Here is a 15,944-nt window from a genome sequence, read left to right on the forward strand (position 1 = left end):
AGCATGTTAGCTCAGGGGAAGAGCGCCGGGCTCATAACCCGGAGGACCCTGGATCGAAACCAGGACATGCTAAATAATTTCTTTTTATTTTTGCATCGTATTTAGTACCACCAAAAGTTCTCTATCCTTTTCTATTTGATGTTTCATTTTGTTGTTCTGATAGGTCTATAGCTGTGCCTTGAGATATGATGCTACCTTTCGTAGCAACCGTTGAGAGACCTGTATGTCCTTTGGGAGTCGCTAATTCCTACCGCTGAGATTTGCGTTGTCGGTCTGCCAGGGTGGAAAGGGGGCGACGTTCATCTAACGCGCCCCCTCTTTTCAACTCGGTGTGGTTTGATGGTCTCTGTGGCTACCTTGGTATAGTATGTGGTCTGACTGATGTTACAATTTGGTTGTACTCGTTGCGTGTGGTAACTTTTCCACCTCGGAGCCGCTGTATATATACTCGCAAGGGTCCCGCACCGAGGGCAATGCTTGCATTCAGTTATAATGAATAACTGGCTGATTTGACATAATCAAGCAGATTAGATACGTGACCAGCAGCTGACAGTCACACTGGTACATATAGTGAATAGCTATGCCACAGCAATAGAAGAACACTAGCCGATAAAACAAACTCCACTCAACTTTCATGGCAAAGTATAGTCCTGGAAATTGTCGAGCAGACTATTATGCCTGAGGCGGTTATCTAAGCCTATAGAGCATTGATGACTCACAAATGACATCAATCAAGCATGTTAGCTCAGGGGAAGAGCGCCGGGCTCATAACCCGGAGGACCCTGGATCGAAACCAGGACATGCTAGCGATTTCCTTTTTTTTGCGTCATCTTCATTCGACCACCATGTTACTTCTCTGCCTACAGCGTATCCAGCAACCTGTCCTTACATCCTTTCTCTAAATCATTCACTCCCCTAGCATGTCTCATTGCTATCCCTGTTTGATCCCCACCTGCTCGCTACTCCCAATCTGGCGCAGCGGTTTCTTTGTTCCGACCAGAAGACTGCTACCAATGACACTAGCTCCCATAATAGGTGGAGTCTCAATATATGCAAAAGACTCAATCCACAAGAGTTATCCTTCTCAACAGAAGTCAAGTATCAGAAGCCGTCGGACTACATTACCCAGCAAAGGCTTCTGGCAGGAGATTTGCGTACCAATAAAATGAACCTCGCAACACTTTTGCTTGAAAGGGGCCCAAAACATTCGGCCGGAAGTCAAGGACGGGAAACCGCTGGTCGGAGTATATATACCCTGAGCAATTGAGCCTAAATTGTGCTCCATGTCACTGGTCAATGTCGCCGTGCGACTGAAGAGAGTGCCTATCTCTACCGCCTACCAGGCATTGACTACAGCTATAATATGGCCACCCCCTCACTGTAGCCCAACTCTCGGCTATTGCCCATACTCGAGGCACCGTATTGTCACTCGCATGACCCAAGACGAGACAATCTAGAGACTCGATCAGAGAAGGTCGAACTTAAGCTTGAATTCTGCTATAGATGTGGCATGTTTGCTCACTCGCAAACTTACAGCGGTACTGGGTTTTGGAACATGGTTGAATGTGATCGGCGTCCACACGCGTTTATGCTATGTGATCTAGACAACGAGGTTACTCCGAGATCTAGTCTCCTCGCCCGAGTCTATGCAGATTGCAGATGTACGAAAACCCATGCCAAGTGTACCCAGTTGTATCGTCATCCCACCACGCAGACAAAGGGCAAAGCTCAAGCCTGCTGGTAAATTATGGTGCTGGCCTGATTGCTGACCACGCTCAAGGTCGAATCCAAAGCCAATATTAGTCCGAGATAACAACCTCACTGAAAGACCTTTTATTTGTTGACCGCAGGTCACACAGGATGATGCAATGACAAGGCAAGAATCAGCAACATCAAGTAGCCCGGAAATGCCATGCTAGCGCCAGCGTGCGACTGCAGAGGTCACGCAAAGTGCATGGCATCAGACGAGGGCAGAGCGTCACTCTGGCTGCATGCACGGCAGATTGCCAGGCACCTTGCCCCACACCTGCCGAAGCTTGCAGGTAAACAATGAACATGTCATTCCTTGATCGCGGCCACCAACACCATCTTGTGCCTTGATGTCTACTGTTACATGCACAGATAGGACCAGGACAAAAAAGGGAGGCTGGGAATGGGGCGGGCAGACGGTGCTAAAATAGTTTAATCGGCGGGTGGCGCTTGATGCTATTGTTAGAAAAGCGGTTTGCATAGTGACACAACTTAGAACCTTGACGTGTGCGCATGCCCGTCGGTGTAGATGAAGTCAGAGAGTCAGTCGGATATGGTTGATTTCATCATCGGTAGAGGACAGCCGAGCAGCAATGCGGCCACGGCAGGGATCTCTACAGTATACCTGAGCATATCTGTGTAGTATTAATTTCGGGTTGCTGGAGTGAAGGTGATGCCTTACATAAGGCAGCGTCACTCGGAGATGCTTTGACCGCCGCTCGGAGGAAGCCAATGAGAGATCATCCTGCCCGATTGGGTAAAATATGGAGTGGAAAAGCGAGGAGGCTGGACGATTCAGAAGGTTCATACTTCACTTTTCCAACACACTCTCTCCACCGTCCTTTTTTAGTTCCTGCGTCTGAGCTATGGCTGTGAGTACCTCAATTCTTAATCCCTTTTACTCTCCTCCCCTCCCCCCCCCCCCCGTCCCCCTTCCCCCATTCCGAAACTGCACTTTTCGTCAATTCTCCAACACGTGGTGGGCCGCCCGTGATCGATTGTATACTACCTACGGAGTATTAATACTTCACAACCTTGTTCCGTCGCCTTATTTTCTCAGTTTGACAGCGACTCGGGCCACACAAGGGCTCTCAACTCCTTAAAGCTCCCTCGTTAAGACACTCTATCTATCTTCATCGATATTTAATTTGTCTCCGTGTCACTTGACTTTCGCCCGACTGCCTACTACACATACTTCTTGCTATGCAGCTCCATCGACTTGGGGCCGTCGTAGGCCTCTTCTCCTTCTTGAGCCTGGCCACGGCTCAGACATACACTAGCTGTAATCCTACGGAGAGCAGTACGTCCGGGTTCTCCCAAATTATGAAGAAACAAGTTAACCACTCTTGGCAGCATGTCCTGCGGACACCGCACTGGGAAAGTCCGCATCTTTCGACTTTACCCAAGGAAGCTCTTCCGACTTTGAGCCAACGGGTACCCCAACATATAGTGATGATGGGGTTGCGTTCACAGTGGCCAAAGAGGGGGATGCCCCACTTATCCAGTCCAAATGGTACATCATGTTCGGACGTGTTGAATATGTGATCAAAGCGGCCCCCGGAACCGGCATTGTCAGCAGTGCCATACTGCAATCTGACGACCTAGATGAGATTGATTGGGAGTGGCTCGGTGGGAACGACAATCTGGTGCAGAGCAACTACTTTGGAAAAGGAGCAACCACCCCAAACAATCGCGGAGCGACTCATGACGTCGCCAACAACCACGACGAGTTCCACACGTATACCATCGATTGGACCGACGAGCAGATTGTCTGGCAGATCGACGGCAAGACAGTGCGGGTGCTTACCCCCGAGACAGCTAATACCAATCAATATCCCCAGTCGCCAATGGTAGTCAAAGTGGGAATTTGGGCCGGAGGCGACCCGAATAACGCACAGGGGACGATCGGTGAGATATACTAGCAATGTGCCCAAAAGATATCTTCTGTTTGCTAACGCCTTTGGTAGACTGGGCTGGTGGAGAGACTGACTACAGCGCTGGGCCGTACACAATGTACATGAAGTCCCTCAAAGTTACCGACTACTCGACAGGGTCCTCCTACACGTATAGTGACAAAAGTGGACTGTGGACGTCAATTACCTCGGATGGAGGCAAGATCAATGGCAACATCAACGCGGACACCATTTCTTCCGTTCAATCTGCACCTACCATAACCGCGACGGTCAGCATTCCAATTCCTTGGCCTGGAACCCATCGAGAGACTTCGAGTTATGTGACCCCCGACGTCTGGCCCTGGGTCACTGGCACAGGGGCAGCCGCTGCCTACACTGGTACTTGGTCATATTCCAGTTCAGGACAGGTTCAGCCGCCAAGTGCGGCTTCCGTGAGTGAGCATCTCCAGTACAACTTTGATGACTTGTTGAACGATAGTTGACGCATCTCAATGAACAGCCTTCCTCCCGGTCTACATCAGCCTGCTCGCCATCTGTGCCGGCCTCATCCTCCCCCTTCGTCTCTAGAACCAGCTCGATGGCTAGCTCAATCGCCGGTCCAACGGGGACTAGTGTGGCGTTGACCGGCTTGATAAGCTTAACCAGCTCGACGAGGATCAGCTCGCTGAAGACCATTCCAACGTCCTACTGGAAAACGACCAGCTCGATAACGACCGGCCTGGTGACAAGCAGTACGATGCTTAGCAGTTCTAGGGAAACTAGCACGCATTTGACCGGCCCAACAATGACCAGCTCGATAATGACCAGCTCGATAATGACCAGCTCGATAATGACCAGCTCGATGATGACCAGTTCGACGGCGACCAGTTCAATGACGACCACTCCGGTGACGACCAGCTCGATCATAGCCAGTTCATTCACGACTAGTTCAATACCGACTGGCTCGCAAATCGTCTCGACTTCAAGTGGCTCAAGGACAGCTAGTTCGATTGTTAGCAGCTCTGCATCACACAGCTTTACTGCTACATCCCAGACCGGTCTGAACAATGGCCATACAACCTCTTCATCTTCCACCATGACCACGAAAGCCATCGAAACTACCCAGCCTACTATTTTAACTGAATCTTCGACGCGACCCACACAAGTATCGCCGACTGAGACGCTCCACATAGCACCCGACGTCGACGCAGGCCGCGGTTCCTATAACGTTCCACTTTCCATGGCTGCTATTTGTGGGCTCATCTCGTTCACACTGGCTCTGTTCTAATCCATGCCTATCCATTGCGAATGATACACCTTTACGAGTTATGTTACATTTTAACGATCATTGCGAGGCGACTTTATACGACACGATACAACCAAGACTAATGATGCACGACTATTTATGAATTATTGCTTACTATGTATATGAACGACGACCTCTCCGCAGCTTGATCTTGTCGATATTTTCTATGAGATGTGTATAACGTCAGTGGGACAGCCACCAACATGCTGGCGAGACTGTTGGATTTAGAGCACACTACTTAGAGCCCGTGGCCTAGACAATATTAGCTAGTACTATCACCTTAAAAGACATCCATGAGACTTGATACGCCGCAACCGGAAGTACTGTACACAAGCTAGTTGTTATGGAAGCGATCAGCAGATCACTGTTGTGGGAACCGTCCAAGCGTGCCGGTCAAGCTTTTTCTTGCCATTTGACCCGACGAACACCACACTTAACTATTTTTCTGGAAGGGGGACAACACAAGCCGCCTTCTAACAAAGTACCCCAACCATCCTAACTCTTTCCAGACCATCACTATCGAGTCCAAGCAACCCCCGGCGCCCACGATCGTCAAGCCCACAACAAGCCGACAAGCCAACGAACCAACAGCCAATAGAACAGCCCGGGCTACCGCTTCTCTGCAAAGGTAGAAGCCCGGTGCGCGATCCTAGAGCAACCTAGAGTATAACCTACCCTGCACAACCCCAACCCCGACATAAAACACCAACCTAATCCTCATACTTCATCATCGTCAGAGGTTTAGTTACCAAGCAATGCCGGCAAACCCTCCGCATCCGAACCCTGAGACCCTGTCCTCCTGTTTTTGTGTATCTGTGCGTGTAGTGTGTAAGCCTCACACCGGACTCCTCCCCTGCAGCGCATCATCCAAGCCCGGACTCCCCCCCCGCCCCCGATACCAACGACGGAAATCCTCGACCTTCTGCCGGCGAGTGACGCAGCGACCAAGACCGAACAGAGGAGTGTCGTGGACCACGCTGTCCGCGCCGGTGTAGATGAAGACGTCGTAGAGCCAGCCGCCGAAGGCGCAGCCGCCGAAGGGGGCGATCATTGGGATCTAGACCCGATTCTCTACTCGTTAGTTGAGCTGTTCGGGGGTGACTTCTTATGCTTTGGAAGGTGATCGTGCGAGGTTGAGGGGAGGAGGAGCTCACCCAGAAGTAATACCCCCCGGCCTTCCAGACCTCGGGCCCGTACCCGATCATATACGTCACGAGGCGCGGACCAAAGTCCCTGGCCGGGTTGATCGCGTACCCTGTTTCCCAGCCGAAGCAGGCGCCGATGCCGAAGATGAGGAAGAACATTGCTAGGGGCATCATGAGGGGGAGACGGGGGGGTTTTGTCGTTGTTGGAGCGGCGGTGCTGTCCTGCTTGAGCTCCGTGTTATCCTTCACGGCGAAGATCCCGAACATCAGGATTGCGCTGGCGAGGAACTCGGAGAAGAACATGCCCGTTCGCGTCATGAAGGCGGCGGGATAGGTGCTGAAGATGCCTGCGGTGGCTGTCGGGGAGTAGCCGGGGACGGTGCGGATGGTCGACCCCCCCTCGTAGGCGTCGATGGCCGAGCGGTAGTTGGCATAGACGATGGCGGCCCCGCACATGGCGCCTAGCAGCTGCGAGAGGATGTAGATGGGGAAGCGGCGCCAGGGGAAGCGGCGGAGCAGGCAGCTGGCGAGGGTGACGGCGGGGTTGAGATGCGAGCCGGAGGGGCTGGAGACGTAGACTCCGAGCATGACGCCGAGGCTGTGATGATGGTGGGTGGTTAGCTGTGGGTGGAATACGGTGATGAGGTGTGGGGGTGGGTGTGTGTGTGTGTGTGTGTGTGTGTGTGTGTGTGTGTGTGCGTGTGTCACGGTGGATAAAATGGAAACGACATAAAGCTTACCCCCAGCCCCAGGTGATCGACTGATACTCGCCTTTCTGTTTCCCACTGAGCAGCACTTGCGCTACCACCCCGTCACCGAAGAGCATCATGATCATGGTGCCGAAGAATTCGGAGACCGCATAGCGGAAGACATGTCGGATTCGGCTCCATCGTGGCTGGGTTGGCGGCGGTGTGGACTCGCCCTCGGTCAGGTTGAGGCCATCGACGGCGGCTTCGAGGTTCTTGCTCGCACTGGCTAGGGTTATGCTACTCTGGATGACAGGGTCCGCCATGTATGAGTAGTAGACTTTGTCCATCTCGAAGGCCAGAGGAGGAAGGGGGACGGAGAAGTGTTTATGTAGCAAGAGGGTCCCGGGCCTGGAGAAATCGCCGAGATGTAGGAAAGGAGAAGTCCAAGAGACGTGGTGGGACATGCTGCTACTAGCTTGGTTGTCAATATCCTCCATGGTGTGCCCTTCACATTCACTCTCTCGCCGTCGCCATAGTTGGTATAGCTTGTTTTGATTGCCCCGGAACGGGCTTCCTCGCCAAGTTGATATCCGGGTGCGCGAGATATGGCGTGAAACAAAAGGCCGGTAGGTCTATCATAGGTATCATAATTCTGTATATCTCTTTCTCAGGGAGTGCAGAATTGTCCAACCTGGCCAACAGACCTACATCCATTCCCCGGCCCCGTTATGGCCACTCGGAGATATGGACGTATAGGATTGGGGTAGTTGAACAGCAGCCTGCTGATACTGCTGGTGCCGATTGAGCTTAACTTTCCTCGTCTAACTGGGGTAGGGGCGACAGTTGATTTGATAGGCGTGACTTGGACTGGTATCTGGACTGGTATCATTGATCAATCAGCTCGACAGGAACAGGCTTGCACATATAGGTAGTTGCTCATGTCCTACAGCACCCCTGTGTCCATTGAGTAACTGAACACCGCTTGTGCAACCCATGGGCATGGTGAGGGGGGTTCATGACGAAGCACATGCGAGAGACACGATGTGACTAATGTGAGGCTGTTCGAAACAGAGTGACACTGTCCTCAGCATTAGACTTATGCAAGAACGTTCACGTTTTGTGACCTACCATTTTTTTGGTCACTGCATCAAAGTGTGTAGTCAAGAACTGGCTGAGCAAGGCCAAAGCCTTCTAGAATTCATCCATGCATGAGACTGGACTGCAGTTGGTTGTATGCCAGTGGATGCAGGTTCAACTGGCTTACAGAGCCATTCCCCATTCTTCCTCCTCTCCCTCCTTCTTCTCACCATCATTTCATCATCCTTTCTACAGCCCTCCAAGCCTCCAAGCCACTCTATCACAAGACCAAGCTCAAGGGGGGAATTGCACAGCCGGCCCAATCTCTGCTGGTGCCACAGCCTGCCGCAGACAGACCAGCACTGAGCGAACTATCTGGCTCTCGTGTTCGGAACATTGTCCACCTTCACAGCTGGCTGGGAGCTCACGCAATGTTGAAACCGTTCTATGAGCAAGGATGTGGTGCAAGCCAACGGTTGAGCCCTTGAACAGGCTGTTTGAGCCATGCGCTAATGTATATGAATTTTCAAGATGCCCCGCAGATGAGCACCCTGTCACAAGTGTAGGGTTGTACAAGTATGCTTTGTCTATTGCAGTTACTGCCCCGCCAACTTCCCCAACCCCTCAATGGTCTGGTGTCCATGTCGTTTGATATATAACACAAAGAGCTCTTGGAGGAATCCCCAATGACTACAGAAGCTATCCACCCACATTTCAATACCTATATCAAGAGCTTGGTGCTCAAACAACCGCCAATGAGACTTTTGTCCCTCCCAGCAAGATGGACAGACCAGATGTATTTGTTGGCTCAATCGACCAAGGAACTACTAGCACCAGGTTCCTCATTTTCAACGAAGCTGGCGAGCTAGTGGTATCTCATCAAGTCGAATTTACACAAATCTATCCAAACCCAGGGTGAGGCAACAACATTCTTACAACAACTATCTATCACTGACACAGACTCAGTTGGCATGAGCAAGATCCGCTCGAGATAATCTCCTCCGTGGAAACATGCATAGAAGAAGCCGTCACCAAGCTCGAGGCCCAATGGTTGTCTCGCTCCGATATCAAAGCAGTTGGCATCACGAACCAGCGCGAAACCACCATTGTGTGGGACTCAGAAACCGGCGAACTACTCTACAATGCAATCGTCTGGACAGACACCAGATCACAAGATATTGTGGATCGACTCAAACAAGCATTGGGGGCATCGCGACTGCAGCAGATCTGTGGTCTCCCGCTGTCCACCTATTCATCGTCATCGAAGCTTCTCTGGATGCTTGAGAACGTGCCCGAAGTCCAAGAGGCCTACGAAAGGGGCACGCTGGCTTTTGGTACCGTCGATGCGTGGCTGGTGTACCGACTCAACGGAGGTCCCAAACGGAACGTCTTCGTGTCCGACCCTACCAACGCCTCGCGAACCATGTTCATGAATCTGCAGACTTTCAGATACGACGACTATCTCCTGGACTTCTTCGGCATCAAAGGCAGGATCCATCTGCCCAAGATAGTCCGCTCTTCGGACACCACGGCCTATGGGACGCTCGCGCATGGCGCTCTAGCGGGCACACCGATCACTGGCTGCCTGGGGGATCAATCGGCAGCGCTGGTCGGCCAGAAGGGGTTCTCGCCTGGAACGGCCAAGAACACCTACGGCACGGGCTGCTTCCTTCTGTACAATGTAGGCGAGACCCCGGTCATCTCCTCGCACGGTCTCCTGGCCACCGTGGCGTACCACTTCGACGGGAAACCGGTATATGCCCTGGAAGGGAGCATCGCAGTAGGTGGCTCCGGGATCAAGTTCCTCCAGAACAACCTGGAGTTCTTCAAGGAGCCCGCCGAAGTCAACGATCTGGCGTTGACAGTCGAGAACAACGGGGGCTGTGTGTTTGTCACTGCCTTCAGCGGCCTCTTTGCTCCCTACTGGATCGATGATGCCCGAGGGACTATCTGTAAGATAATAACCCCTCTCCACTCTAGCTCTACAGACCCCTCGCCTCCGCCTCCTTCACCCTTGAAGCCTACCACACCAACTAACAGACAAATAACAGTCGGAATAACCCAATACACCCAGAAAGGCCACCTCGCCCGCGCCATCCTCGAAGCCACCTGCTTCCAAACCAAAGCCATTCTCGCCGCCATGGAGAAAGACAGCGGCCATTCCCTCACCGAGCTAGCCGTGGACGGAGGCATGAGCAACTCGGACCTAGCCATGCAGGTAGGCAAAGTCCAACCAAACCGACCATACACTTCTTCCCCCTTTTCACCCAAAACTCCAAAACGCCCCAGCCCACCACCACCATGCAACTAATAATTGCACAAGATCCAAGCAGACCTAATCTCCATCCCCGTCTACCGGCCCCAAATGCGCGAGACCACCGCCCTGGGCGCCGCCATCGCCGCCGGGCTAGCCGCCGGCGTCTGGCGGAACTTCACCGAGCTGCGCGAGATCAACCGGGCCAGTGGCAGCGGGGGCACGGTCTTCGAGCCCCGGCCCGGATGTCGCGAGGAGAGCGCGCGGGCGTTCGCCTTGTGGGAGAAGGCGGTGGCGATGAGTCGGGGGTGGGTGGGCGATGACGGTCACCGTCGTAGGGCGGGAGAGCAGAACCCAGCGGCGGCGGCGTCGTCGTCGTCGTCGGAGAATGCTGGCGTGGGTATGTCTTCGAACTTGAATGGGGCGGTTGTTGGGGGCCAGAATCGTGCGACTACTGCTACCGCTGCTGCTGCTTCTACTTCTGCCTCGAAAGCAATAGGCGAGGTCTGGCCGCTCCAGGTCTCTTTGATCGGCAGCACGTCGGCTGATCTGGAGGGGGCGGATGAGGAGGACTTGTACCTTGAGTTGCGGAGGGTGGAGATTCTACAGAGGTTGAGGAAGGTGAGGAGGGCAAAGTCTGGGGTTCTGTGATATTGGGACAAGAATTCCACCCCTAAAGGCAAGACTCGTGGACTAGCGCAGCAGGGAAAGTAAGAGCAAGTTATGAATGAATACAGTATGCAAAACAGCCGACCGTGTATAGGCCGTAATACAGCAAAAAATGCGGTCCCCTCGATCCTGCGAGTCTGTCGTCGCATGAGAAAATCTTCCCTCCCTACCTGCCCACTTTACTTTTCCAAACCAGATGTCTCTAATCAGAGTCAGACCGCTGGTACTGGTAGCCCTACCTGACGGCTATGCCTTCTCAGCGAGGAGATCCCCAGCGGCATGACGCTCAAACACACAATTCAACTCCGCCGCGGGCGTCAGTGTGACCTCGAACTTCAAAGGCGGGTCCACGACCTGAATCATGCCGTGCGCGGGCAGAGCCTGGATGGCGCGGTAGGCCTGCAGGATGCGGACGACGGTGTAGCCCATTTCGATGGTGGCGAACTGCTGGCCGAGACAGATGCGCGGCCCGCCGTTGAAGGGGATGAAGTGCCAGGGTTTGGGCTGCCAGCCGGACAGCCACCGCGCGGGAATCCACTGCGCTGGGTCGCAGTACCCGGGGCTGCCGGGGGGCGGGTAGTTCTCGGGGGCCCGCTGCATAAGGATGGTGGAGTAGATGACGCGGGTGTTGGCGCGGACGCCGACGGGGGAGAGGCCGTCGGGGCCGCCACCGCGGGGCAGGGAGGTGTTCCTCAGCGAGGAGCGCACGTTGAAGGGCACCACGGGGTACAGGCGCATGGTCTCGTTGAGCACCGCGTTTAGGTACTTCATCTCCTTCAGATCGAGGTAGCTGGGTTTGCGGCCGTCGGGGCCGAGACCCAGGCGCGCGTCGATCTCGGCGCGGAGGCGGGAGACGACGTCCGGGTGGCGCGCGAGCTCGAAGAGACAGAAGGAGAGCGTTGCGGCTGTCGTGTCGCGGCCGGCCAGGAGGATGGCCACGAGCTGATCGCGGAGGACCTGGGGATCGCGGGTGAAGCGGGCGAGGGCGTCGAGGAAAGTGTCCTTGCTGGAGAGCTTTTGGTCGAGTTCTTCCGGGGTGAGAGCCAGGACTCGTTCGATGTAGGGTCGCATGAACTCATCCATGATGCGAAGATTCCTGCGGAACTCCTTGCGCGGGATGAGGAAGTTGAAGGGACTGGGGTTTGAGAAGAATGTTAGTCTTGTTGCTGCTATTGGTGACAGTTGATGGACCATACATACCCCGTTCGAAAGATATCAGCCTGGCAACGCTGCACGTAACGAAAAGCCTCGGCAAAGACGGTGGTCGGGTTATGAAGACTGTTTGTTCCTTGACCTAGAAGGTAATCTGTCGCAGCGTCCAGAGTGTATCTGAAGCACAAAGGAGTGACATCAACAACCTTGCCCTCGCTGGAGGAGGGCCCTCCCGCCAGAAGGGGAATCAGCTTTTGGACATGTTTTTCGAAGAGCTCGGTGTCGACGATGCGCTCGCGAACGAACATGGGACGGATCAGGTGCCTGGAGCGAGACCAGAGTTCTCCGTCGGTCGCGAAGATACTGTCACCTAAGAACTCCTTCCAATCACGGTGAAATTGCTCCCCCTTGCCATAGTCGGCGAACTGGCCGGTGAGTAGGGCTTTTATGTTGTCAGGGTCTAGTGTGAAGATAACCCGGTTGGAGATTCCCGAGTCAATCTCCACGGTCTGTGGGAATGCCACTCCTGATGCGCCTTTGGCGTTTCTGACAGTGTTGCTCCAGAACTCCAAGTCCTTGAACTTGGTACTGGCAGCCAGGGCTCTGTATATGTGATCGATGGCTTTGATTTGAACCTGTCAGTATTCCCACGCTACAGATGATGCTACATGGTAAGTACGCACCATATGGCAACTTGAGTGGCACTCGAGGGGCCCTGCAGCCAAGTCGAGAGATCTCGAGAGAGACCTGGATTTTGCGAAGCAGGCCTGCGATAAAAAGAACCCCCAAGAGGCATAATGCTGCCTTGCCCAGGGTCATCTTGGTCAGGGTTTCCTCAATCATGGTCGCTGTTCGGGGCGTTAACGGCTTCGTTGCTCGGATAAGGTCAAGACGAGCCTGGTATGCGTTGGCAGTGACAGCAGGGCAATATAAAGATTGATTGCCATGAGGACTGGGTGCGGAGTCAGGGAATCATTACAATTGCAACCACCGGCTCTGGCATGGAATGGTGCAGACATGGTTCTGCGACGGCGATCACCCATTAGTTTGTGTCCGGGAGAAGTCTACGTCTTAGCGCGATTCCTGTTTGAGAAATGCTTGCGAACCCCGCGTGTTGAAGCCGATGGGCTCAGGGTCTCATAGCCGTTGGCCGAGGCATAGTCGATCACAAGCTACTGCTCAGTGGGGTTGGTTTCCTTGGGGGAGGGGATTTCGAGACTTGAGCGCGATCATAGCGAAAAGCACTACATAGACGTTAGCATGGGGTGACATCCCAAGTCCAACTGGCTGCCTGAACATGTCAGCAGAGCGTTACTAACATGACGAGAAGTAGTCATTTTGCGGAAATTGGCAGCTAAAGTAAGAGTGTGAAGTACCAAGTACCCCCCCGGATTAGCAGGAAACTCAGTGAGTCGGGACTCACGTACTGTGTAGAAGGTAGAGTACGTATCACTAAAAGTACGTGAGTCCCGACTCACTGAACATAGTATGGGGTGTTAAGGCCGCAGCGGGCATTCCACCCTCCTGCCCAAAGGGGAAGTCCCACACACTGGCCCGGGCCTGCCAGTTGGCGTAGGCCTATCAGTAAGCTGCTGCGCCACAGCATATCCTCTTGCCTCGTCTCTTTCTGCATACACGTGACTCAACTGTGGCTGGGGCAAGTGTTCTCGGCGGTGGTGGTTGTCTTTCATCATCAGCCCGCAATGAAAGTCCCTGCGTTCAAAAGCACCATCCCAACCTATATCACTACCAACTTTTTGTCTCTATTCTTATCCCTTTCAACCTAGAATTCCTCGAAATCTCCACCAGAGACACAAATACTTAGAAGTAGTTTTATTCTACACAGTTAGCGTGGATACGCGCGCCCTGTTAATCAGCAGTGCGGCATTTAGCACTTATCAAGCCTCTCTTTTCTCCCTCCCTCCCTCCTTGCCACACCACACCTGACTCGCACTCACTGCGCCCTTCATCATGACGACAACGGTTGCAGCAGGCACTCCGCTCGCGGAAGCTTTGAGCAATGTCATCCCTCCGAAATTAGTCGAGATGGGGTGGAGTTCTGATGGCGACGATTCAGCCTTGATCGAATATGTGATTCTGATGTTGGTCAACGGCAAGACCCAAGAGCAGATCGCCGGCGAACTGTCCAACGATCTCCTTGGCCTTGGTGAAGGTGATACCCAGGCTCTCGAGTTCTCAAGGTGGTTGTTCGAACAGGTCGAGATTCTCAACCAACAGCTCAACGGTGGCGGCGCCCCGGCCTTGAGCGACCCGACTTCCGCGCACGCAATCCCTTCGTTCGCAGAGCAGGACGCCGCTGTCCCCCAGCCGATCGGGCTTGAGAACAACGTCCAAGAAGATGGAGACATGGCTATGGTTGACGACGGAACCTTGGCAGGCGACTCTATGTAAGTGTCTTGTTATCTCTGTACCGCCACAAGAATCTGGCTAACTGGAATCTTGAAGACCAACGGGCCCGAAGGCAATGCGCAATGGGCGCCCCGCGGGAAGAGGGCGGATGCTCAACCAAATAAACAGGGCTATGGATCGCGGCGATCGTGGCGACTCGACTCTCCATCGCGTTCGTGGACCCGGTGGCGGACGGATCAACTCTCACGGTCAGAACAACCCAAAGGGTCGGTTCAATCAGAATGGTGGAGGAAGGATGCAGGGCGGCCGTCAGATGAACATGGGACCGATGATGAACATGAGTCAGAATGATCAAATGCAGTTGATGTCTCTTCTAGAAGAGCAGGCACGGATGATGGCACAACTCATGCCTGGCTTCGTCTCTCCCGCAATCAACCCGGCATTTCAGCAAAATGGTTCCCAGCAGGGCCGTTCATTATTCGATCGCGTCGAACGCCAGCACGGCAACCGGCATCAACGCAACCAGCGCAACAATCGCACAAACGAACATGATAACGATACCGAGATGGATATGAAGCCTCAAGGGGAGCAGGACGAGAGCAACACCGATACTGTTTGTCGATTCAATCTTCGATGCACGCGAAGGGACTGTCCTTTCGCCCACCAGTCCCCAGCAGCACCGGAAGGCAGCCCGGTCGATATCGCGGACCCTTGTCCGTATGGAGCGGCATGCAAGAATCGCAAGTGCACAGGGCGTCATCCTTCTCCAGCTGTCAAGTCCGCGCACCAGGCCGAGGAGATGTGCAGGTTCTTCCCCAACTGTGCCAACCCCAACTGCCACTTCAAGCACCCTTCCATGCCGTTATGCCGCAATGGTGCCGACTGCACTACCGAAGGCTGCAAATTCACACATCTCCAAACGGCTTGCAAGTTCAATCCCTGTCTCAACCCGAGCTGCCCCTATAAGCACGCCGAGGGTCAAAAGGGTGCCTTCTCCGATAAAGTTTGGACCCCCGGCTCCGGCAAGCCCCACGTGAGTGAGAGAAAATTCGTGACGGATGAAGATGGGCAGGAGGAACTGATCAAGCCGGGCGCTACGGACGGCTCGCAGAGCCAGGAGATTGTGACATGATGTGGCTTGCGTGCTTTGATAATTGCTTGCACTGCATATGCTCCCTCCACAGTCCTCGGTTCGACATGTACTATGTCCGTGTGAAGGGTGGTTGACGGCTAGGAAGGGCGTTTAAGTTTGCTTTTGACATTATGACAGAATCTCTTACTGGGTTGTAAATAGAATGGGGATATCATGGACCTTTCTCATACGGCGTTTTCCATAAAAGGATAATATGACACAGCTTGTAGTAACATGATATGATACTTGGTTCAGTTCTTTATCAGATTGGTCATACTTTCTTTCGTACGTTCGCAGTAATCAATATCGAAGAGGAGAGACGCTACTTGTTGTTTGGGTCTGGCAACATTGGAGTACAGTGATAGGGTCAACTACACAAGTCCACTCAGTGATCTTTAGCCCACCGCCTTGTACTAGAAGGGATTTACCGCCCATCCCGTGCGGGGATACTGCCAGCTCCAATTCCAACCCTTCCATATACATATACCCCCGATTGTCGTTCGTCGTCC

At 53.5% G+C, this 15,944-nt stretch overlaps 5 protein-coding genes and 2 non-coding genes across 7 annotated transcripts; 5 read left to right on the top strand and 2 right to left on the bottom strand.

Moving 5' to 3' along the window:
* Positions 1 to 72, top strand: ASPACDRAFT_t69. Its single transcript has one exon. It is a non-coding gene; the product is annotated as a tRNA-Met (tRNA).
* Positions 73 to 734: 662 nt separating this feature from the next.
* On the top strand, positions 735 to 806 carry ASPACDRAFT_t70. The gene has a single exon. It is a non-coding gene; the product is annotated as a tRNA-Met (tRNA).
* A 1,867-nt stretch (positions 807 to 2,673) lies between these two features.
* On the top strand, positions 2,674 to 4,442 carry ASPACDRAFT_112891 (glycoside hydrolase family 16 protein). Its single transcript, XM_020195680.1, has 3 exons — positions 2,674 to 3,049; positions 3,103 to 3,657; positions 3,717 to 4,442. The coding sequence occupies exons 1-3, from the start codon at positions 2,953 to 2,955 to the stop codon at positions 4,142 to 4,144; spliced, it is 1,080 nt and encodes a 359-aa protein (XP_020059026.1). The 5' UTR covers positions 2,674 to 2,952; the 3' UTR covers positions 4,145 to 4,442.
* A 1,436-nt stretch (positions 4,443 to 5,878) lies between these two features.
* Positions 5,879 to 7,077, bottom strand: ASPACDRAFT_17038 (MIP/aquaporin family protein; the record flags this gene model as incomplete). The annotated part of the gene is made up of 3 exons (XM_020197177.1): positions 5,879 to 6,004; positions 6,102 to 6,690; positions 6,833 to 7,077. Coding segments are annotated over 3 exons (960 nt in total), but the record flags the coding sequence as incomplete, so codon positions are not given.
* Positions 7,078 to 8,639: 1,562 nt separating this feature from the next.
* Positions 8,640 to 10,763, top strand: ASPACDRAFT_24482 (glycerol kinase; the record flags this gene model as incomplete). Its single annotated transcript, XM_020199272.1, has 5 exons — positions 8,640 to 8,773; positions 8,825 to 9,810; positions 9,910 to 10,076; positions 10,182 to 10,538; positions 10,617 to 10,763. The coding sequence occupies 5 exons, from the start codon at positions 8,640 to 8,642 to the stop codon at positions 10,761 to 10,763; spliced, it is 1,791 nt and encodes a 596-aa protein (XP_020059028.1).
* Positions 10,764 to 11,027: 264 nt separating this feature from the next.
* On the bottom strand, positions 11,028 to 12,776 carry ASPACDRAFT_23830 (cytochrome P450; the record flags this gene model as incomplete). The annotated part of the gene is made up of 3 exons (XM_020199230.1): positions 11,028 to 11,916; positions 11,982 to 12,555; positions 12,617 to 12,776. 3 exons carry the CDS (start codon positions 12,774 to 12,776, stop codon positions 11,028 to 11,030), a joined length of 1,623 nt encoding a protein of 540 aa, XP_020059029.1.
* Positions 12,777 to 13,636: 860 nt separating this feature from the next.
* ASPACDRAFT_112897 (mRNA-binding protein NAB2) lies at positions 13,637 to 15,708 on the top strand. The gene is made up of 2 exons (XM_020195681.1): positions 13,637 to 14,341; positions 14,400 to 15,708. Exons 1-2 carry the CDS (start codon positions 13,905 to 13,907, stop codon positions 15,433 to 15,435), a joined length of 1,473 nt encoding a protein of 490 aa, XP_020059030.1. The 5' UTR covers positions 13,637 to 13,904; the 3' UTR covers positions 15,436 to 15,708.
* Positions 15,709 to 15,944: the final 236 nt, after the last annotated feature.

This window comes from Aspergillus aculeatus (assembly GCF_001890905.1).
Source record: "Aspergillus aculeatus ATCC 16872 unplaced genomic scaffold ASPACscaffold_3, whole genome shotgun sequence".
NCBI classification, from domain to species: Eukaryota; Fungi; Ascomycota; class Eurotiomycetes; order Eurotiales; family Aspergillaceae; genus Aspergillus; species Aspergillus aculeatus.